The sequence below is a fragment of the Myotis nattereri genome (assembly GCF_964212035.1).
Source record: "Myotis nattereri genome assembly, chromosome: X".
In the NCBI taxonomy this organism is placed as follows: domain Eukaryota; kingdom Metazoa; phylum Chordata; class Mammalia; order Chiroptera; family Vespertilionidae; genus Myotis; species Myotis nattereri.
Window position 1 is genome coordinate 41161033 of NC_138078.1, and position 24127 is coordinate 41185159.

The following is a 24127-nucleotide window of genomic DNA, read 5'->3' on the forward strand; positions in this document are numbered from 1 at the left end:
CTCTACACTTTCTATCAAGAAGGCAGAGGGCTTCCAGCAGGTTTTTCTTTTCAGGGAGACCTGTGAATGGCCTACAGCAGTTCTCAGCCACCTTGAGGGTTTCTTAATATAGACTGCTAGGCCCCATGAGTCCCTGATTTAGTAGGTATGAAGTGGGGCTTGAGAATTGCATTTCAAACCACTTCCCAGGTGCTGCTGGTTAGGGACATTCTAATCTAGGCTTTACCCTTGCCTTTTCTGATGCTTCATTCTTCCCAGTGGTCCCCATGCCACCCCATAAGTTTGGTTCCCTGCCTGTCTATAAGTCCGTTCTCAGTGGTTGGTATATCTGAAATAAAGGATTTAGGGTCATGTAAGGAGCATTCCAAATGCCAGGCCTTGCCAATTCAGAAAAAAAAATCTGAGGTGACAGCCTCTACCCAGTTTTCCAGAGCCATACCACTTGTCTTCCTCTTCTTCTTGCCCTCCAGCTGAACAGTGCCAACCCCAAATACTTATTTAATTAGCCTGGGTGGCTGCCAGAAATATGAGAGTTTTAATGGCAAGCAGCAGAAGCTGGAAAGGTTAAAAAAGAAAAAAAAATATTGTTTTGTGAAGAATAGCAAATGTGCCAATTGCCATGAGAAGTTTCACAGGATAATGGGGGACATGAGGGGGTTTTGCCTCTCTGTAAGTTATTCTTCAGTTGGTGCCTGCCTCCATCTCCTCAGAAGGTACCCTCTATCAACAGGTATGCATGGACAAAAGCAAAATCCATTCCTTCGTTCCCTTTAAGCACATACAAAATAGGCTGGGGTTTTATGCTCTTCCCTGAATAAACCAGATGTCTTTTAAATACAGCCCCGTAAACAGACTCTATCTTGCCCAAAGTATTCAAGGAAAACATTTCTGTAAAGGTGTGACCCAGGCTATTAAAACAACTTCTAGGAGTTACCAGGGTATACAACAAAAACTGTCTATTGGAAGAAACTCCACAAATAACTCACTGAATAACCTTAGGTCTCTTTACCAGTATTAGTTTATCAGTAAAGTTATAGACGTGAACCACATAGATGACCTCTCAGGTACCTTCCAGTTCTGGCTTTCTGTTGAGGATAACACTTCAGCTTTGCAAAGACAGAAATGTCATTATAGCAGCTTATTTCTTCTCACCCTCCTACATGCTCCATAGGATGGTTTATTGTTCTCTGCTCAGGAAAATGAAAACTTGGAGCTGACTAGCCCTCTCCTGAGTCTCACTAAGGCATTGCTAGTGACACATTAAAACACAGGCCAGTTAGAGTGGCTGGGAAACTGAGGAATGGGTTTTCAACGTTGGCCCTTGACTGCCCCATTCAAAAGTCAATGGGGACCTTGGCTCTTTGTTCTCTCCATATAGCTCCTCAGAGAAATCATCTTTTTCATGACATCTGCTCTCAGTCACCTTTAGTCCCATATTTCTAACGGTCTGTTCCACATTTCACTGCATGGCCTGCTATCACTTCCAATAAAATGTATGTTAAACTCATCATATGCCACCATTTCCCTTCTAATTTTTCCTGTTTCTGGTAACTCTTCTGGGACTGCTGTGTTCCTTCTCCCACCTCTCTTTCCCTCCCTACCCCCCTCCTTATATGATCCTTTATCTTCATATCCAATGCCCCATCCTAAGCCTGGCCTTTAAGTTGCCTCCAACCTAGCCTTCCTGCTGCCCACAGGTCTCTCTCCTCCTCAAGCTACTCCTTAGTCATGTATTTTTCAAAACTTCTTTGCTGGTACCACTATCCAGGCTCAATAAGCTTCAATAACTCCCTATTGTCAATCACTCAAAGCCATCCTTAATCTAGCCCCGCCTTTGGTTCCAACTCTTGTCTTGAACATGTCAGGAACCTTCCACTCTGACCAAACAAAAGCAGATGCATTCTTACCTCTGTATCTCTGATAAAGGCATGCCCGTAGCCATGGTTAAATGTAGGGACACTAGAGTTAGGCTGCCTCTTCCTAGCTGTGTGATCTTGGCCCACCTATATGATCCCTAATCTCTTCCCTGGTGACTCTAACCTATATCCTTTCTCCTTTTACTTCTTTCACTAATTTGTATCTAGATAAGAAGAAAATAAGCCAAATGAGAGTTATTCAAATTGTCAACCAAAGTGTTATTGTCCAAACAACCAGAATGTACACTTATGAACAGTAGATCTAAAACATTGCTTAACCCATAAAACACAGCGTTGTTTTTAACATCACTCTAAAGTTCTACAACTTGAGCCCTAAAATCAGGCAAGCTCTGAGGCAGATCACAGCAACAGAGTTAACATGCCTGTAAGATTGCAGCATAGTCTATGGGATCAAGGATCTTGTTTATATAACATGTACCAGGTGGCCTATGGGCCAATCTATTGTTGGTAGGTTTTATGGCCAGATGACTTTTGGGGTGGGCTGGTTTTTGTGGAAGAGTTGCACAGGTGCTCAATGGTCATCAGGGAAGAGAGAAGAGATGCCAGCTAAAACAAACCCCACTATGAATATTAAAAGTAAAAATCAAATGAATTGCTTTTTCTTTTCCTTATGACTTTCTTTTCCCAGGCTGGTTTCAATTTAAATCTGGGTGTTACCATGGTCCATAACAAAATAATTTCATTTCTAAGCAGAATAATTAATGCATTCAGGTGATGGTGACTATGACTATATTGGAAGGAGGTATGCAAAAATCATCTTTTTCATGACATAATATTTTTCCTAGGTTGGGCATGTGATTTGCGAGTCATTAGGCATTGGCTTCCTTCAGTGTCCCATTACCAGCAATTTTTCACTTTAATGAAATGAAAGATCTACTACTGAGTTCAACCACACTTGAAAGACATTAAATGCAGCTGGACTGGCTTGACATGGAAGGGTGGGTGACAGGTGAGTCTATATGCAGATCAGGCTCAGCAAAAGAAGGACAGACCACCTGATCCAGAGGACAATATGTTTTTAATTTTTTATTAAAAACAGTCAATTGACTTTGGTCACAAACCAGCTAACACCTGCCAGGACCTAAAAGCTTGGGAAACCTAGACAAGTGTTGTAAGGTAGGAAGCATCCAATACATTTCTCACTCATTACAGACTAATAACAAAGGATGACGCATCTTTCTATACCTCTTTCAAAGGAAGTTACAAGCTAATCTCAGCTATAATGGTGAACAAACATATCAGGGAAGTTGCTTGCTCAGTCTGTACCTCAGCAACGGACTCTTCTGGTATGAAATTTCAGCCACTAGCTCAACATAGTAGACCAAGAAGTTCTGAGATGAGACTCAGCTGCTGCCATAAATTTCATATAGTTAAGAGTTTGTTATTTTTGAGGGAACAAGTCGTTTAGAGAAAAATGCAGCCAAATGAGCCAAGGATTGAAAAGACCAGAGAGAAGACATACTAGTATTTCTGGACCACCAACCATGACCCCACATTAGAGCAGCTCGCAGGTTGGTCAACATCAGCTTGCATCTCCATATCTTGGAAATAGGAGTTTCTGTTAAGCTATTCTGGGATTTTTTGGCATCACCCAGGTGGCCCTGACCCATTACACAAATTTCTCAATGTGTGGTCCACAGATTTCCTGCTCAAAATCACCCCAGCATTTTTGACAAGCAGCCCAAATGATTATGAATTATATATCATACTGAAAGTGTCTTAAAATTGCCACAGCTGGAGTTTGAAGTATAAGAATTTCTTCTTACTGCACTGGACCATTCAGAAGAAATCAGAATCCCTGAAACTGTTTACTGGCTTCATCTTTTTGTGTCAAGTCCCAGGCAGGCTGAGGAATTATAGTAGTTTATCAGGAGGATTTTCCCAGTCTGCCTTGAGAGGCTATCTGAAACTGCTCTGTTTATACCCACTCCTGCCCCCACCCTGACATTTAGCACTGAGGTCCTCAGTGGTCCTAATGGAAAATTTTTGCAGCATCTCTCTATGCAACAATTTAGAAGCCATTTTCTAGAGCTATGTTCAATCTTCCCAAGTCAGCCTCCAATATTCTAAGAGACAAACTATTAGTAAAACAAAACATAAAATGACTCAGCAATCCTCTCTCCATGAATTGAGTCAGAAGCATGCCATCCCAGTTTGGAGGTTACTCTAACCTATACCTGTCTCTTGAGCCAGCTTGGGACCTATCTCCAATATGTTCCTGCCCTGGGCATCATGGCCTTCTTCTTGGACTTGCTTCGGGTACTAAGTTTCAGGCACCCATTGGGATTTCTTGTTGCTGTCATACTTTGAGAGATGGCAGGAGAAGCCTAGGGGAGAGACAGGAGGCTCAAAGAGTGCCAAATTCCTTAGGTGACTCCATCTTGGGCCTTGTACCTGGGTTCTTGAATTTCTTCCTGTGGTTCCACTGGAACCAGCCCTGGGAGCCTTAGCTTTTCCTGGACTGTTACTTGAAGGCCAGCTTGAAGTTTCCTGGGAAGGGGCGGAGGTGGTGCTTCTCTAGGTTTATAGAAGGGTAGGAGGAGGGGACTAAAACTACATGAAGAATCTGTCTTCCCGTGCCTCCCACATACATAGTTCTGCAGTCATCGACACCACAGCCAGAGGGTGGGTGGGCAAGGCAGACAGAAGAAGGGAAAGTCATTTTTTAAACCATTTGACAGATGTCGTGTTAAAATCTTGTAAGGGAAGGAGGGCTGTAGGTGGGGGGGAAGAGCAGAGAAAAAGATAGGTTGGAACTAATAGTTCTCTAAGTTGTCTTTAAATGTGGCCATCTGGTGGTTAGAACAGGAACAGCAATTAGTCAGGGGCACTGTGACTTGTATCCTGAGAAGAGACAGAAGAAATAAGTATGTTTCAATCAACTTAAACCACCTTGAAGTCTACTGAGCACACCCATCTAGGACACAGGCTCACAAAAGCTTTGAGCCTTTGTATAAATGTCCAAAGAGAATGTAATTGTCTTTGGGGAGTCCATACAGACCAAAGAGGAAATCTGTATTTAATCAGAAAGTAGATATTTTCCAATGGCTTATTGATTTCCCTCTGCCTGTTGGCTCACTATGAGAGAAAATACATTTGCCAAAGCACTTAAAAGTGCCTCTGGTCCCTGTCAGCAGTGTTTCCTGTTCAGAGGTGGGACACTGTTGTTCTCACAAAATCACAGTCCTGGTTTCTCAACAGACATGGTAAATAGTGGATGAGGGGTGTTCAGTGAGCAGCCACTGGATCATGCCCCTGGGGATCAAAAGTGGCTGAGCTGGTTTCCCTTCAGACTGTGTCACTAAAGACTCAGATAGAAGGATGCTGCACCTAAACCTAGGCTGCCAGAAAGGATGCAAGAGAAGCAAAATCAGACCCAACCTCAGGGCCCTGGAGGTTTGGCATCAGGTCTGTGTCTACAGGAAAACTGGTTGTGCTTTTAACAAAAGAACTTCAAGTAGGTCAGCCAGGCTTATGTAAGAGAGTATCTGCCTGTCTCGGCTATGTGGAGAAGGTGGGAGAAGGAGAGGAAAGGGGAGGAGAGGTGGGGAGGGGAGAGGAGGGACCCAGGGCAGCTGACTGAAGGACAAAGCATCCAGTAAGGTGCTAGGGTTGAACATATTGTTTTTGGACTCTGACTCAGGCTCAAGAGCCTGAAAGAAAGTACATTCTTATGCTCCGAAAAGGTTAGGATTGGAGAACCAAAACCTAGCACATCTAGTTCAGTCTAACATTTTATAAATAAGAAAACTAAGGCTCTGGTGAGGAGAAGTTGCCTAATATGGCAAGCTAGTCAGCAGCAGAGCCAAGATTAGAAACCATGCCTACAGTCTTCTAGAAAGATAGGTGTCAATTAATTTTTTATTAAAAATTGTCAATTGGCTAAAAAAATATGAACACCTACCTAGTATCTAAATGCTACTAATGTAGTATGTGCTACAAAAATCTCCACAAAATATAAATTAAATACTGAGTTTAACAATTTAAAATATAAAAACTTCCAATGTTTTCTCCCAGAGCTTCACTTTGAAGGTCACTATTTTAGACATTTTCTGGTGCTTTCTTCCCTCTGCTCTACAGAAATCATCCCTTCAATATTACAACCAGCACGTGACTCTCCCTCACCTTAGGACCCTAAACAAGTCTGACTCTGGAAATTAAGAGGTAAGAAAACCTCAGTTTAAAGGGTAAGTAGAGACAATTCCAGAATCTCTCTCACTACCAGCTTCTTTGCTAAGGAAATTCAAATTCACACTAAAATGCAAATGCTAGTGAAAAAACTAGGATGGGAAGAATGGGTTCCAGGCTTGGTTTAGTTACTTATTTGCAGTATAAACTTGGGCAGATCTGGCTCCTCTTTGAGCTAGTTACACTAGGTTATCTCAAATGGAAAGATGGGGTAATTTTTGACGAATGCTGATGCCTTGCTTGTAAAAGTAGGTTTTGACTAGAGACAGAGGGGAGTAAAAAAAGACATGGAAACAAGGAAGATGAGAGAGTAACGGGGTGATTAGAAAGTTCTGAAGACAAAAGTTGACTATTTCAAATTTTTGCCATAGGATACCTCCACCCAGACTAGAACTCCAGTACAAAAATGTCCTCTGGGTTCAATTGACAGAAAAAAAGGGCACTGCCTTCTCTACCCAGTTCTAGCCATTGGGTTCAAGCTATCCTAAGTATCTTCTATGAAAAGATTAAGCAACACTCCTTCCATGTGCAGTACATTATAGTTTCTAAGATGCTTTCACATTCATTAGCTCACTGGATTGTCCCAGCAACTCTAGGAGATAAGCAGAATAAGGATGAGACCTTACATTTTAAAGATAAGGAAACGAGCTTGAACAAAGGAAGTCACTCAGCTATCCCAGGAGCAGAGGCCAGAAGAAAACCCAGATCTTCTGACTCACAGTCGAATAGGTTTTTCCCCCTAATAATAAGATATAGCTAACATTTACTGAATACTTATTGTAAGAAACAAATCTGTTTTTAAATATACTAATTTATTTAATCACCATTTTAAAAAATAAAGAAACCAAGATTCAGAGAGATTAAGTAATTGCTGAAGGTCACACAGGGCCAGAATAAAAACCCAGGTAATTTTACTCTAGAATCAGTGTTCTCATCCTCTTTTCTGCACAGCACATCCTCACCCCCACAGGGTCAAAGAACTTCCAAGGTATAGTTATATATAGAATAGTATATATATATATACTAAAGAGCAAGAAGACTATATTCATATACAGGCATACCTCATTTTATTGTGCTTCAATTTATTTTGCTTTGCAGATATAGCATTTTTTTTTACACATTGAACGGTTTTTTTGAGATAGAATCTACTCCTGGTAAAGATGTGTGATGATTGCTGAAAAGATGACAAAGGATTTAAAATATTACATAAGTCTAGAAAAGCAGCATTAGTGTTTGAGAGGATTGACTCCAATTTTGAAAGAAGTTCTACTGTAGGTAAAATGATACCACACATTACATGCTACAGAGAAATAGTGAGAGGAAGAGTCAATCAATGTGACAAACTTCATTGTTGTCTTATTTTAAGAATTATCATAGCCACCCTAACTTTCAATAACTACCACCCTGATCAGTCAATAGCCATCAACATCAAGGCAAGACCATCCATTAGCAATAATATTGTGATTTGCTGAAGGCTCAGATGATGTTTTGCATTTTTAGCAATAAGGTAATTTTTAATTAAGATATATACATTGTTTTTAAGACAATGCTATTGCACACTTAATACACTATAAATATCATAAACTTAACTGTTATTTGCAATGGGAAACTAAAACAATTCATGTGACACACTTTATTGTGATATTTACTTTATTGTGTTCTGAAATTGAACCCACAATATTTCTGAGGTATGCCTGTATACTTATATATCCATAGAACATTTCTCAAAAGGACTCAATGGTGGTCTTTGGGGAGGAAGCTGAGAGGCTAGAGGGTAGGGGTCGAAAGTCTTTTCACTGTGCACCCTCTTGTACATTTTGAATTTTGAGCCATGTGAATGTATTTCCTATTCAAAAATAAAATATTTTAAAATGAGGTGTCTGGGGTGCAGAGAGCTGAGGAAAACTGTGTGGCAGCTCTTGACAGGGCTTTGGTGGCAACCCCTTCCCTACACAACTTTCTGGGCTCTCAAACTTGCACAGAAGGTATCTCTCTCCCTCTATCTTCCAGTTTCCCCAACCCTGACATTCCTTGTCTAATTCCCCCAGAAAGGCCAATACTGTAGTCATTCTACAGGTTTTAGCAGTGCAAGTGAAAACAGCAACAAACTAGATTAAACTCCCACAGTTAATCAGCAGGCTATAGGAAAATAATGTATTAGCAGCAAGACAGATAAAGAATGACACAAAAAGCCTTCCCCAATGCCTAGCACTCAAGGTCTGAGTACCACAGATTCTTCCATCTCCTTCCTCTCAGCGCTTCATCTCAGTATGACTACCCACTCCTCTCCTGGGCCGGGTAAAAACAAACAAAATTAAGCTAGAAGGCTCCAGGAAAGCTGGCCCAGCTTGAGAATCCGTGCTATACAAGAACATAGTAAAGGAGAAAAAGTCATCCCAATTGGGTTTTAATGTCCATAGATGAGAGTCAGCCCAGATGGTTTCAAGGGACTCTCTCTGCTTTGGTTCTTGAATTTTCACTATCTTATCCCACAAGTGTTAGAATAACATTTCACAGATTAATGCCATCAACATATTCTTAGATACCTTTTGGCCTAACCCAGTGGTCGGCAAACTCATTAATCAACAGAGCCAAATATCAACAGTACAACGACTGAAATTTCTTTTGAGAGCCAAATTTTTTAAACTTAAACTATATAGGTAGGTACATTGTTATTAACTTAATTAGGGTACTCCTAAGCTGGCCTTTGCTAAAAACGTCCTCAATCTGATTGAGGTACGTTCGCTGAGGTCGACCCCTTCTAACTCTCCCATCCACACTCGTCTTGTATACTTGTTTCATCTATCTCCTTTCGTTCATCCTCTCTATATGTCCAAACCATCTCGACATACCTTTCTCAATCCTTGACACTACATCTTCTTTCACTCCACAACATTCCCTGTATGTGCGTGCCCACACATGGTATTTTGTGGAAGAGCCACACTCAAGGGGCCAAAGAGCTGCATGGGGCTTGCGAGCCGCGGTTTGCTGACCACTGGCCTAACCCCTTAGCCAGGTCAGCCACAAAGGGCTTCTGTACCCTGAAAGCTGTAAGGTGGTGGGAGTGACCAAGGTGGATCAAGGGCCTTTAGGGATCCTCCTGAAGTGGCTTAAGCAAGCATCACAATTCCCTCTCACAACAACTTAGCATCTTCTCCAACATTTCACTGCTTCCCACATGCAGAAGATGAGTGGAACATTTAACTGCTATGGAAAGGATGAGAGGTCAATTAGTGTGCCTCTCGTGGGAAAGCAGGACTCTGCTGTAGAAGATTGGGCCCTAAAGAGCCCCCTTTCCTTGTTATGTGTCAGAGACAACCCTAAGTTTTTACATATACAGGGTGTCCCAAAAATATATACACACTTTAACAACTGAGAGCTCAATTTTGAAAATGAAATGTATTTTAATAAACACTATCTTTATAATTTTTCAAAGTATTTGTATACATTTTTTGGGACATCCTATATTAATTTAAGCTGCTACCAGCAGTTTCATTTAGTAATGGAATCCACTGTGTAGTGGCTTGGGGCCATAGAAAGAACACTGAACAGAGTCTGAATACATGACTTCTAGACCCTAATCCATCACCACCTAATCCTGTATCCTCAGGCTGTCCCTTCCTTCTCTGAGCCTCAGTATCCCCACCTGTAAAATGGAGACAATGCTGGTTGAAAAAAAAGGCAGGGGAAAACAGTAGAGAAATAAAATGAAGACAAGCTCCTGGGTTACCTCCAAACTACCTGTAATCATGACCTGGATGAACTCAACAATCCAAATAGCACCAAAACAGTTCAACATTTTATATGGCACTTTTTACATCCTTCAGTTAAGAATTCTTATACCCACCAATCCTGAGACTTTACAGTTAAGCCCATTTTATAGACCAGAAAACCGGGGCTCAAAAGAACTTTGCCCACAACATATGGGGTGAGGAAAAATCTGTACATGAACCAACATAGTCTAGTTCCTGACCCACCCCCTTCAACAAAGCATGTGAAATTGCCCTAAGCACAAAACTTAGAATAAGGAACTCTATCAGGGTCCAAACAAGCACTCAAGGCCATTTCCTCTGTCAGGTGGCAGGAGTTTTAGGAAGAAGTCCCTGCTCCTGATGCCCCTTACTTTCCCTCACTATACAGGGTTCCTGAGGAGTCAAACTTGTATGACCAACTAAATATTGCAAACCTGTTTTCTGGGAATTGACTTGGCATTGAAAGCCATCTGTATAGATGGGGTGACCCCAGCATAACTTCTACCAACCTGACCCCACGAGGTTGCCTTCCTCTGGCCCCCACTTGGGCCTTTTCTTTCTATGGCTACTATGATAGGAGTCAGGCCCAGTTGTTGGTGGACACTAAGACCAGCTTTGGGGGTAGGCTAAGTATAGCTTTGTAGGTAAAGAACAAGTACATTTCCAAAGCATTTTATGAGCTTTTAGCCTAGGTTAGCTTGCCAGCATCTGGAGGCAATACTGGCTATTTTACCCATTGACCAAATAAGACCCAGATAGAGGCACACCCTAAGTAGCAGAGTAGCATGTAGAACTATTGATTTCTAGTCCAAAGCTAAGAAACTGACATGAGGCTGTCACAGTTAACAGTAACCTCTAAGGCTGGTACTCCAGGGTAGACCAGCCACACTCTGGCCACCTATCTCACTGCTTCTTACCCTTCATCTAGACCCCAACTAGGGGCCTGCCTCCCCCTTCCAGGTCCAGCCTTTGGTACAAAGGGGCAGAAAGGTCTCCCTAGGACACCCCGACCTAGTTTCCAGCTTGAGAAACTAAAAATAGCAGGCCCTCATTAGTGGGGCCAGATGGCCCAAGCTGCTATGCCTAGGGGCAGGGCTGTGGTCATTAAAGATGTGGCTGTTCTCTCCACCCACCACTGACCCAAGAGAGTCTGGGCTTTTGCCCCGCTTTATGCATCCTACTACTTCGCCTCCCACCCAAAATTTAGATATAGTTGCTCAGGTTCAAGTTGTTAATTCATTCCTAAGAAAAAAAACTTTAATATTCAGTTGCTTTATGTTTTCTAGGACACTACTTTACGAGCACATCATTCCATAATGGTTTGTAATTGGATTAGGGGGTTCAGGAGCAGCTTCAAGCTTTCTACATTGATCAGTGTCAATTTATCTTCCTCATTTTCCTCCATATGCCTGTTAATTCGACATCTGAATACTTGGTTCTAAGTTTTACTTGCCTTGTGGAGCCTGCTATAACACATGCCACCTTGAATATCTATTTTACTCCTGAATTCACTGCTCTCTGAGTCCTGATTTCAAAGATAAGGGAAGGGGGAGTCAGAGTAAACTTATAGAGGCCCACCAGACGGGGCCAGTGCCCTGTTGTGCCCACTTGGAAGACCGAGACAGCTAGCCAGCCCTAGGGGTAGGATGTGGTCTGCATCAGTGTGTTTCTGTGAGTGTGTTCCATAGATGTGTTCAAATGTGTCTCATGTGGGGAAGGTTATTTGTCCATGTAAATCCTTAGGAGTGTGTATCTCAGGGATAGGAGTATGAGTCCAGGGTGTAACAGCAGATCTGAGTGTGTATCTCAGAGCACCATATATGTATGTATACTATGTATATGTGCCCTATGGGTGTGCTGTTGTGCCTTAAATGCATTCATGTGTACACACACACATACACACATACACACAAATCTGCATAAGCCTATCTCATCTGTCTGTGTGTGTGCCTTGCCTATACTGAGTATACGATAAGTGTGAGTATGCCTCATGGTTAACTGAATGTGTGCACTCCAAGTGTGTTAATGTAAAAGTAAACCCCACAAGTGTGTCCCATGTGCATACCAAACACACCGTACATGTGTCTGAGTGTGTGAAAGTGTGTATCACATGTGACCTATAGTGTGTGTATGTGTGGGTATGGGTGAATGACATGGATAAACAGCAAGGCTGAACCAATTTTCCTCTCTCACAATTTTTTTTCCTTAACAACTTTCCTCTAAGACATCCAAGTCAATCTACTCCTAACCAGGTCAAAGAACCTGGGTTCAAAGTTCATCTCTGTTTCTTCCTGAATGTGGTAGCCATAGATGCATTTCCTAAGAGGCCTAGTCACCACTCCATTTATACAAGGGGCTTCATAACTATGAAGTCTAGCAGCTAGGAGCTGAAAAGAGAGACAGGACAGGATTGTGAGACTTTGGGCAAGCTTTTGCTTCTCCCTAGGCCTCAGTTTCCTTAGCAATACTGTGAGGGAATGGGTTCAATGATCTTATATATAAGGCTCTTTCTCATTCCCATCTATAGACTTTCTCACCATGGACTAACTCTGGTCCCTCACACAACCTCCACAAAAAAAGACAGTCCACAGATAGTGCATGTGGAATAGTACCTACAGATGTCATATCCTAACTAAGTCCCCTGTAGCCTTGGGCAAGCTACTGGTTGAATCCCTAAATCTGCCATACCATACTCATTTTTTCCAGTGGCCTGAGCCACTTAGAATAAAAGGAATAAAGTCTCAAAGACATATAATCTTTACCAAAGTTCAGGCAAAATAAGGGAACTGATTCAAAGCATTTTCCCCCATCTTTTGGGATGACTGTAGGAACTAGTGATGGTAATAAGTCAGCTTTTAGGCTCAAAGCCTAGTCTTTAAGAACAGGACCAGATAAATCTATAAAGAGAAACCTCCAAAACGGGCACGAAGGGCCATAGAATCTAGGGCCACTCTTCTGCATTTGGAAGGGCCTCTTATGCATCCTTGGATGATATATCTGGGTGGACTTATCATAGGTTAAATAGATGTATATGAATTGCCAATTAGTGGTTTAATGTCAACCTAACCAAAGTTATCTAGTAGCATCTGCCTAGTTTTCTCTGCTATCTTGACTAACTTTTATAATACAACCTAATTAGAAACAAAGTGCAGAGGCATCTTTAAAACAAACTCCTTACCTAAGGCCACTTAGTATGGGTCGGTTGACAACAGCTATCCCTTTATACTATGCTCTTCTTAGTTAGTACACAACTGCTTTTAAAAGTCAGCACTAATCTCAGTCAGAGTAATTCCCTATGTTTTCATTTCCTTAGCCATAAAAAGGGGAGAATAATCCTGGCCTTGAGTACTTCATAGAGTTGTGGTGGAAAAACCAATGTGGTAGTAAGACTATACAATAGTTCTTATCTTCTAAGATTGCCCTGGGAGTAATGAGAAATTTCCAAACAAGATGATGCAGATAAAGGTGAAGAGTGTATATTTGTTCTAAGTAGGTCATCTGTTAAGAGCCTGTTATTTCTAACGCAACTCTTAATCATACCAGGAAAACCCAGTAATGTTCATCACAAATCTTAGCCAAAAACCTAGAGGTCAAATTTCTCTTTTAGCTTTGCATGAGATAGGGAGAGAGAACGCTAATCTGTTATTCATAGCATCATATGTGTGGCCAGGTGTGGGGGGATGGAGCTGTGGATAAATAAAAGAAAAACCCTACCTTCCCACAAAGAACAGAAGACATGAGCTGGGTCACAGTGTTTCTACCCTTCTAAGAGAGGGGAGTAAAAGAGTCCTCCATGATGTTATAGATAGAAATGAAGCACAAAGACAATGGGATTTGTTCAAGGTCATCTAGTGACTAAGTTTATATTTGCAGCCCTTATTTTTTCATGTGTATGTCTTTCATTAACAAAACCTTAAAAGAGGGCCTACCAAGTGTATGGCTTTCAACTATAGCAGTCACCCAGAGACTTCTGCCTCAGAAAAATTTCACAGATCATCAGCTCCAATTAACAGAAAACCAACTCAGAAAAGCTAAATGACTTGACCAAGGTCACAGAGCTAAAAAATGCCAAACTACAAGCTCAGAGACCCTTTGTTTTTCATCACACCATATAGGTTTCCCTCACCACCCCTGAAAGACAAAGAAGCTTGACACACTGTGTTTTCATGGAAGAGTCCTTTCTCTCCTTTCTCTGTGCCAAGTTCTCCAGTTTTTACAATGAGGGAATTAAACTCAAGACAGCTATACCACCCCTTTTCTAGAAGATATAACTGTCTGCAATGACCTTAAAGGGCACTATAACTTCTAGAGTTCAAGCTCATATCAAACACTGTATGACAACAAGTTTTGGAGTCTCATTTTTCTCATCTATAAAATGAAGATAGCCCTAACTGGTTTGACTCAGTGGATAGAGCATTGGCCTGGGGACTGAAGGGTTCCAGGTTTGATTCTGGTCAAGGGCACATGCCAGGGTTGCAGGCTCAATCCCCAGTAGGGGACGTGCAGGAGGCAGCCAATTAATGGTTCTCTCTCATCATTGATGTTTCTTTCTATCCCTCTCCCTTCCTCTCTGAAATAAATAAAAATATATTTAAATAAATAAATAAAACAAAGTTAATCCCTGCCCCATCTACTTTACAGGGCCACAGAGAAGATCAAGTAAGACCATGTAAAATCCAGTGCAAAGTGTAAGACAATGTTCAAGAGGGACTGTCAAGAATCAAGGGAGAATCAACTGAGCATCCACTAGCTCCAGTTGCTTTTCTCTAAATTCAAGTAGAGAAACTATCTATGCATGCTCTGTCCACTACATATTCCCGAATCCTCCTGTATAGTTCAACCTGGATTCTCAAGAAAATCACCTCAGCCAGTTGCAAGGTCCAGAGAAAATTAATAAATCCTTCCACTCCCTTTGGGCCCAAAGCACAAAGCAGTGTCATCATTTTGCCTTTGTTCTGAGCCCTCCCACCATACCAGGCCTACCAGAACCTCTCTGAGGGATGCCTGGCTCCCAGTGCCTCTTTCCCAATGCCAAAACACCCACTGCCCAGACTTCCTGCAAACTAGCGGGGTTCATGGAGAGAGGAGGAAGAAGTGAGTGAGCAGAGGAGTGGCTGTGGGAGGTACAGCTAAAAGTAGCTGCTGCCTTTAGGCTCCACACTCTGAGGGGGTGGGGTGGGCTCTTAGCACATCTTTGCTGCAGCCAGATGGGCATGGAGGTGCATGGTTTCCCCTCCTCTAATGAAGGCAGGCAGGCAGAAAGATCAGAGCTGCCAGAACCTTTCCCAAAGCTGTCTATGGATGCTCGGTGCTGGCCTCCTCTGGGCCCAGAGGGCGGATGGCCTTGCAGCACAGGACTGCATCCAGGCCTCCCTGACTCAGAAGAACAAATATAGTTTGCAGAAGATTCTGTGCTTCTCCACTCCCATCTCAATGCCTGGCATCCCAAGGGCTGCTGACAGGCCTGCTCCCCTCCAGGAGGTTACATAATACTCCTTTTTTTCCCCAGCCTCTCTGTCAGCTCACTTTCTCCAAACAAACCTGAAAGCATTCAGGTTTTTGATCCAGCCAATGGGACATAGATCCAGTATCTTATAGCAGAGGAAACTGAGGTTGCACACAGTCAGGAAGTGGTAGTTCCTAGGCCTCTTGATACCACATCCTGCAGTTCTTCCAGTATAGCCTGCATAGTCAATCAACTCTGTGGTCATAATGTAGTTATGACTTTCTGAGAATTGTAGGAGTTTACTCCTGAGTTCTGCTCTATGTCAGTGGAACTCCTACAATCAAGAGGAACTCCATCAAGAGGCCTATGTACTACCACTTCCTGACTGTGTGCAACCTCAGTTCCCTCAACTAATTCCAGTTTCAGGGGGAGGATCCAATGAAATAACTAAGGAACTTTATTTGTTGAAATTCTTATTAACAGTAGTAGTAGTATTAACTAAATGAATAGCTACTTAAAATACTGCAGAAAGGGGTTCTGGGCTGTCAAAGCAGCCCTCCTAGGCTTTCCCAGATATATGAGGCTGGTATTTTATCTATAAGAGGCAAGTCTCAGTTATCCATGGGACATATCTCTTTAACAAATGCTAAATCCCAAAATGGCATCCCCCTGCCACTCAACTCACTGTAGGGCTCCCTTCCCTGCTGGCAACCAGTGTGTGTTCTGGAAGAAACTTAAGCCAAATATAATTAAGGAGAAAATTCTATTACCCCCCAAATCATCCTATACATTCCAAACTTGTTAAAATTAATCTTCAGATTACCTGCTTTCTTTAAATAATAATATTCTTAATCATTTTGATCATCAGTATTAATCACAAAGTAAGCATAGATTATTAGAGCTTGAAGAAATCTTTGAAGCTTTCTAATTCACCTAACCTTATTTTACAGATGAGGAAACCAAATTTCATTGGGAAGAATTAATTTACCCAAAGTCACTCAGTGAATAAACAAAAATTTTCCCACTAATATAGCAAATGAATAGGAAGTGACTCTTCCTGAAGTGTTCAAAGCAACTCACAGCTAATAATTTTAAGTCCAAATAAGTCCCAAGACTACTTACTGTCAAGGGTTTACTCCTCTTTTTTAGGGTGGGCACAAGCCCCTAGCATTTGTCAAGGCCCCCACAGTCCTAGAATAAAATTTTATCATCTGTGAAACCTGCTTATTCACGTGTGCAGTAAGCCAGATTCAGGCTGAGCTGGCATTTCCTCTGAATATAGCAGTCATTCTCATCTCGTGCTAAACATTTCTTCCACCTCAGGGAGCTTTTAGAAAATATTGATGCCAGGGCCTCACTATGACCAATACAATCACATCTCCCTCAGAGATTCTAGGAATTTTTGCTAGTCTTGTTAAATCCCCAGGTGATTCCACTGTGCAGATAAGACTGAGAACCACTGGGTTAATGAAAACAATTCAGCCAACCAAGGAAAACATGCATAAAGAATTTACTGAACTCTGAAAACAAAATATATTCTGTTTTAAAGCTACATCTCTGTTGTTCTGCTTTCCAAAAGAGGAGATCAAAGTGGTACACAGAATCTACAGTTGTAGCACTGACCCTCAGGCAAATTCTGGACCCAGTTAGGAAACATACAGTTTGTGGGTATTGAAAGAAAACAGGGAATCCTAGAGCCTCCAACAGGATTTACCGGGAGTAAAATACCAAGTGACTCATACTCCTTGGTCATTGGCTTGATAGGTGATTGCTATGAACCTAACATACATCTTGATGTCTACAAAGCATACAAGTCTATCATGCCACATTATCCTCATTAACACACTGGTAGGATAGATGATGGTAGACCCTCAATGAATTCTGCACTGATTGACCAGGTATACACAAAAATTAACGGGCTCCAACTCCAAAAGAAGGAAACCGGTGAGATGTTAGAGTAACAAGTATCCATCATATTGAACATTTATTTGAATCATCAACTTGAATGATACTTATTCAGTTTTCGATCAATGCAATGCTAGAAGAGTGCCATCTGTGTCATGGCATAAAGAAAAAATAATTAACCCCTCTCAAAAAAAAGCTAAAATGGGCCTACCAAATAAAATAAAAGTTTCACTGATGCAGTGCTAGAAGGGACTGTTAATTTGTTGCTCGGTATAAAGAAAAATTTTAAAACCCATAGAAAAAAATGAGAATAATGGACCAAACAAACAAAATGAAATGTAACAAGTTTGGTTGAAAAAGGCCAATTTCATGAGAAAATAGAGGACTGGACTAGACAGCAAAGTGTTTGAGCCTATAGCCCAAAAGGCTAATACAATGGCTGTTAATCTTGGCAACACATTTGAATCACCTTGTAGAGCCTTAAATTTCAAAAAGTTTTAAAAAGTTGCTGGGGATCTACCCTATGCCAATTAAGTCAGAATCTCTGAGTAGGGACCTGGTGCGGGTATTTAAAAACTTTCCAACTAATTGGAATATTCAGTGAGGGTTAGAACCAGTACAAGGCTGCATTATTAGATAATTCACAAACAAATCAAAGTCCCTTTGTACTTGATCCCGATTAGGTCACACCTGGAGTAGCACGATCAGTTCTGGGCAGCACATTTTTAGTGAAATATATAAATATAAGAGTGCTTCAAAAGGAAGAGCAACTGTATGAAAACTTCAGTTCCTTCAAAACATTCTTTATTTTAGGCCCCACCAATCCACACTGCTTTTCTCCTTGAAGATATCAAAGTTTTCATAAGACTAAAGGGAACTCTGATGTATATTCAAGATAAAAGGCAGCATTTTCTTAAATAACTTTGTGCAAAAATTGCTATACAAATGAAAGGTATTAAAAACACTAAAAATTTAAGCAAGTAGCTGAGGAAGCTAGTATGACTTCAGGGAAGACTTACATACCTCTCTCTCCAACTGACTGCATTCAGCTTCACACTAGCTGGGAATGATCAATTCTGACTCTTCCCCCTCTCTATTTGAAAAGCAGACTCACTCCCATCCCACCAATCTCTCTAACTTTTACTTTCCTCTTCTATAAAACCAGGAACAACAATCAGCCCTACACACTTCACAAGGCTGATGTGACACTGAAAATTAGGAAGAGAAAATTCTTTGTAAACTCTATAGGCCCATGCATGACAAGGGATTGCTATTACTGGAACATTTCTCGAGCTTTCCCTCCCCTCTAGGCCCTTACCCCTTCCATTTTTTCCACTTCATATTTTTGCGCAAGGGTAAAGCACAATAAGCTAAATACTGGTGAGAGGTAGACCCACCTAGTGACAGGAGACACTCTCTTCAGATATCAGAAAAACTAAGCTTTGATCAAGGATTCTTGGAAAGCAAGAGACTCAGTTGGCCTAGAACAAGTTGCAGAGATAGAAATAAGAGCTAGAGAGTCTAAGATTCTCCATCTCCTTCCCACTTCTTGGGGCAAAGCCACTGGGGCTGGATCCAGATGCTTTGTGAGAATTCTTCTGAGGAGGCAGTTATTTTGGGAGAATAGGCTCAATTCCCAATTGTGTCCCTGTCCAGAGTAAGCACTCCAAAGGCCAAGGGGAGCAGAGGCCAAGATGGCAGACAAAGGCTAGGAGGAGGACATGATTTGGCACCATCCCTATAGCTGCCAGAGTGTGCCCTCCAATCACAGTCAAGCACTCTTAATCTGGGCTTCACCACAGGGCAGAAGAGCACTTTATTCACTGGCTCACTACAATCCCTCAGCTCCCTAGCCACTTAATCACACACATACAAGTGATGAGCAAATCTCAGCCAGGGCCCAAACCCTGCTCGCCAGCACAATAAGCTAAACTGGCCTTCCCAATTTGCCTAGCCTTCCCAGTAAAAGAAACTATCCAGAGACCAACAACATAAAAACAATTGCCCTCACATTTCACACTGTAGCTGAACTAGGTTCCCTAAGCCACAAACAACATTGGTCACACTGTGCAAGTAGATGTTGCAGGTTCTGACAAATAGAAGCTGTCTCAATAGGGAAAAGCACTCTCAGTTTGTTTCTACCACACTATCACTTCACCTCCTCCCTGCCTCAGCCAAAAGTCAGGGTGAAAAACCATTTCTTTTCAGGGCCTACAGACCTCCTTGCACTAAAGTTGGGCTGTGATATGGCTCAGTTAATCTTAAGGAGAAGGCAGTAACTCAATGGGGATTTTAACCCAGGAGCATTCCAATAAACAATCCCCGTGGCTGGGAGAAGGCTAAACTCAGAATGCCTTCTGTGCATGTGTTTTCTAGTCAGGCAATGAGTACCTTGCTCTTTGTCCTCTCTCCCAAAGCATCTCTCCAAGTCCTGATGGGTTCAAGCCCCGTTTCTCCAAAGGCCTGGTGCCTGGACATTTAAAGAATGAGATCTGGAGCTCAGCAGGAACTGAGTGATGCAGTGGTTGCTAGGATACCAGCTGAGGGTATTTTCTTGAATCCCCCATAGGGAGCTGGAAGCCAAAATTCCTGAGCTGGAATTTTGCCCCTCTTAGTAGCAAAAGGTATCCTCTACCCAAAGGGGTTAGAGAAGGGGAAAAGAAAAGAGGAACTGTATTGGGAAATTTTAGGACAAATCAGAGAGAAAAAGCCCTCTTTTCTTTCTTATCTACCCACTGACAGATGTATCAGGCAAGGGAACAAAGGGAGAATGGGGAAGATGAAGAAAAGAGGCAGGAAAGAGAAGAAACAAGAGTCAAAATGCAGAAGATTCCATTCCTTTGGCTGCATTTTTTCATTTTCTCCCACTCTTCTCTTTTTGCATACCCTCATAAGTCTGAAGGAGAAATGCCAAACCTTTAGGATTCACAGAAGTAAAAAGTCACACTGCCAACTTTGGTTTTCTACTCCTCAAACACCCTTTTAGCTGCTCTAGGGTGGCCTGCCATCTGGCTAGCAACATTCCCTTAACTGCCTAGAGATAAATTAATCTGAAAAATGCTTGCCGGTTATGCCAGTTAAATTACTGATGGAAGGGCTCATTCAAGCTACCCCTTTAGTCTGAGGGGTTGTGGGGGTTGGTGGGAAGACTGGCAGGGGGAACACCCATCCATCCTATACAAGGAGGCCATTCAGAACTGCGGAACTCAATGCATTCCCTTTTGTTATTCCTCATTCCTTGCACAAGCAACCACCATCCACATTCATGAGTGTACACGCCCCCACACACAGACAAGGGTGTGCACACATACACATGAACATACTATCACACAACCTACACACATACATTCCCATAGGATTTCTGCCAAGGGCCTGTCAGGCACCCAGTCCTGAAGGCTGTGGCATTTCATGACACTACTTTGTCATAAACCTGGCTCAAAGACCAGCTTTAGAGAGAACCCTTCTCCCCTCAGGGGAAAAGAAAAAGCAAAAAACCTAAAAAACAACAACAACAACAAAAATTCCATTCTTGTAGTGGCTTTCTCACATAGTTAGGTGAAAAAAAATCTCTTAGGTGAAACTTAAATTTCTCTAGATACCAGCAAAAAGATATTTCTTCCCTCCACCTTCCATCATCCTTTGATTAAAATTTTGTTTTCCTTTTCACTTGTCATTACAGTTCACCCCTTCTGATTTTAAGTGTCTATGGGCACCAAAAATCACAGAATGCAAGAACTTGGAGGTCACTTAGTGTAACCATCCCCAAATGACAATGTTACAGGGATCCCCAAACCCACTGAGAAGGGAAAAAAAAATGCCCAAGGTCAAACAGCCACTGAACAGAGAAAACCCAGGTCTTTAGTGCCCAGCCTAGAGCCTTTCCTCACTCTTCAAAACTCTCTTAGAACAAAGTGCCCAGTCAAAATATAAATTTACTTTATATAATACCACTGGAGCTAGGGGGGAGGGAAATCTCACTAAATTCTCATTGCAAAGAAACAAGTTCTTAGTTCAACTCAGGGGACCCCCCACAAAGGAGTACATAAGTACCAGTGCCAGCAAAATGTCCAGATCATGCTCATACCATGGTACCAATCAAATTAAAAAATCAGCTTCTCACCCACACCACGCCAAAGAGAGCAGACCTCAAAACTCAAAACCTCTTCTGATGCCATTAAATAAAATTCTCTGGGTTCTGAGGTCAGGATAACTTCAAGAGCCCCCTTCATAGCCCATATCTTTTCATATTCAGTTCCCAAGAGATTAAACAACAGAACAGGGAACTTGAGAGCACAATTCCAGCAGATTTGCACACCACACATGAGCAGCCGCCCACATGGGTGTAGGAGGAACATGTGTGTGGATGTGTATGCGCCCTGATTCATTGCTACATGAGCCAGAAATGGCACTATTTCTAGTCAGGTAAGCAAGGGGATGAGGAAGACTTGCCTGCATCAGCAGGTAGGAGAAGGGAGGAAAACAAGTATGCACATTGGTGTCAGAAACATCTTTTTCTTGGCTTTGCCAAGAGCTTTCTCAGCAAAAGCAGAAATATAAAAATAATAGCAATAATAACAGCAACCACCACCACCATCACCATTGATACAAACATGCAAATATATAGCAAATTAGAATGTTGTTTCTAGCTCATGGTTTCCCCACTCATACCCCATTCCATCCAGACTTGGGGGGTCAGTGGTGCTCAAAACTCTACTTAGTAAGATACATACTTTCATTGTTATGGAAATCTTTTAATTAGAGATACTTCTGGTCTTAAAGAACAAACAAGTAGGCAAACAAAAACCACCACTTTCTCATTAGCACTAGAGCAAGTTCTATTTAAAATGTAGTTCAAGCACATCATTGCAAATGAGATTACCCCAAAGAGGCATATCCAAATACTATTATTCCCAAGGTGGGTAAAGAGCTGGCTTTTCTTGTTTTTTGGAGGACACACAGAGAATACCCCCAAATTCAAATCCAGGGGTAGTCTTTGGGAAAAGAAACCCAATAAAAGCTCATCAGTGTCTTCTCTTACCAATTCATAATGGTCAGGTAATGCTTTTACATCCCATTCCATAATTCCAAAAAATGATATTTAATGATTTAATAAATGTTTTAAAGGTGGCGTCTTTCCAAATTGAAAGCTGTGAACCCTGGACAGCAAATTGAGATTCAAAGGACAGAGTCACCAACTGCCAGCTCAATGCACCCCACCACATCACTTCTCAAATTCTCCCTTCTATTAGAAACTAAAGAATCATTTCCCTAAATTCATTCATTCCATCATTTTTTTCTTCTAAACATCCAGTGCAAGACTGTCTTTCCTAAGATGTCAAAAATCCATCATGCTCTTCCCACAAGCCCCCTTAACCCCAAACAAATCCAAATACAGTCTTGATAGCAAGAGAGAAATTTTGACTAAAATTCCCTCATGGAATTTAAAGATAGTTTTCAAGAAAATGAGTTGACAAGACACCACAAACAGCCAAAGCCACTGTTTAAGGATGCAGACCTTGTTCCGTGAACGTCACATAAATGGAGAATGCATACACACACACACACACACACACACACACGCACACACGCACACTTAAATAGAAAGCATTTCTTATCAACAATTTTACTCAAGCAATAAGCAACTACACTCATAGGCATACTTAAAAGACAAGACACGACAAAAGATTTAGGGAGAGATAATATACCAACGTCATACATATCACAGCGAGGCCATGTTGCAGCTCAAAACGTTTTCCCCCCTGAGTAAGAAAGCTTGCTCTTTCTCTCCCTCTCTTTCCCTGTTTCTGACTGTCTCTCTTGATTTTTTTTTCTCGGTGGTTCTCTGGATGAAATCAAATCGAGAGTTAGCAACAGCTCAGATGGCTGGACTCCATTCAGCGCGTTCCCAGGAAAAACATGAGTATGACATTGACAAGCAGGAGGACTACAATTACAGCAAAAACGACTACAGTTTGCACATCCAGGGTCATGGTGCAATGCAGAACACTGTAGTGTTCCAGGTGGGGGGCCGGCAGATTGGGAGATGTCAGTCTCTGTTCTGTCAGACTGTCCATACAGCCACCATTCTAGAAAGGAGAGGAGGAAGTCGGATGGTTAGGGAAGGGTTGGGTTTGGTGCCCGAGTTTGGTATGGGGGGAGGGGGAGGGGAAAGAGGGGAGCTTGTTTCACCCCTTCTCAGGATTGAGCTGATTTTTTCTTCCCTAGCTGAGAATCTTAGCTTGCGCTGAAGTCGGCAGAGTCCAGCATTCTCTCTCGGGCGCCACGGAAAAGGCAAAATCCTGGCTTTCAAAGGGAAAGGCGGGAGGAACCAGTGCGAGGTTCTCCAGCGCCTGCTCAGTCTGTCTGTCCCGGCGTGTGTCCGTCTGCCTGCCTGGCTACCGGTCAGTCTCGGTCTCCCCTACTCCCTCTAGTTCGCTTGCTTTCCTCCGCTTGCTAGCTCTCTTCGTGGGGCTCCTGGTTGCCAGCCACACCTCACAACCCTGCCTGCTGGCTCTCTCCCTCTCCTTTCCCAGCCCCCAGCTTGTAGGCTGAGTTTTTATTCACCAAGCGCCTGCAGGCGCCTGCGTGAGGCGCAGCACCAGCCGTTGACAGGCCCGCTGGCCAATAGCAGGTGCTATAGCAGCATGATTACTCTCTGGGGGGCGGAACTTAGGCTGGCGTGCTAGCGGAGAAAACCAATTGGAGGGCTCAAGGCACCCCAAGCAATCTTGCTTCATTTTCAGGAGCCACCAGCCTCGGTTCTGGTGTGGGGGTGGAGAGCTTATTCTAAGAGGATTGAGGGGGATGTAGGGAGAGAGAGTGGAGGGGCAGAAAAGGACTTGGAAAGAGGAAGGGAGTAGATGGGATAGGATGTGGCAAGAGGGAAGGAGGAGGAAATA

The 24127-nt window shown here is 42.3% G+C and overlaps 2 protein-coding genes across 6 annotated transcripts in view; both read right to left on the reverse strand.

The window, feature by feature from the left end:
- The window catches only part of ARHGEF9 (Cdc42 guanine nucleotide exchange factor 9), a 224594-nt gene that overhangs the window by 174834 nt on the left and 25633 nt on the right, over positions 1-24127 (reverse strand). Inside the window, exon 1 of one of the 5 annotated variants that reach the window (XM_081080796.1) lies at positions 23418-23759. The exons of 1 other annotated variant lie outside the window; for it this stretch is intronic. Coding sequence is in view for 1 of the 4 variants with exons in the window: in XM_081080793.1 (XP_080936919.1) it covers positions 22934-22942 (9 nt within the window). In the remaining 3 variants the exon portion in view is untranslated. Of the gene's footprint in view, positions 1-21348; positions 21571-22933; positions 23760-24127 lie in introns of those variants that run through there. 3 more of the 5 variants (XM_081080794.1, XM_081080793.1, XM_081080795.1) reach the window with 3 other exon arrangements.
- Positions 23123-23302, reverse strand: LOC308510769 (uncharacterized protein; the record flags this gene model as incomplete). Its single annotated transcript, XM_081080798.1, has 1 exon — positions 23123-23302. One exon carries the CDS (start codon positions 23300-23302, stop codon positions 23123-23125), a length of 180 nt encoding a protein of 59 aa, XP_080936924.1.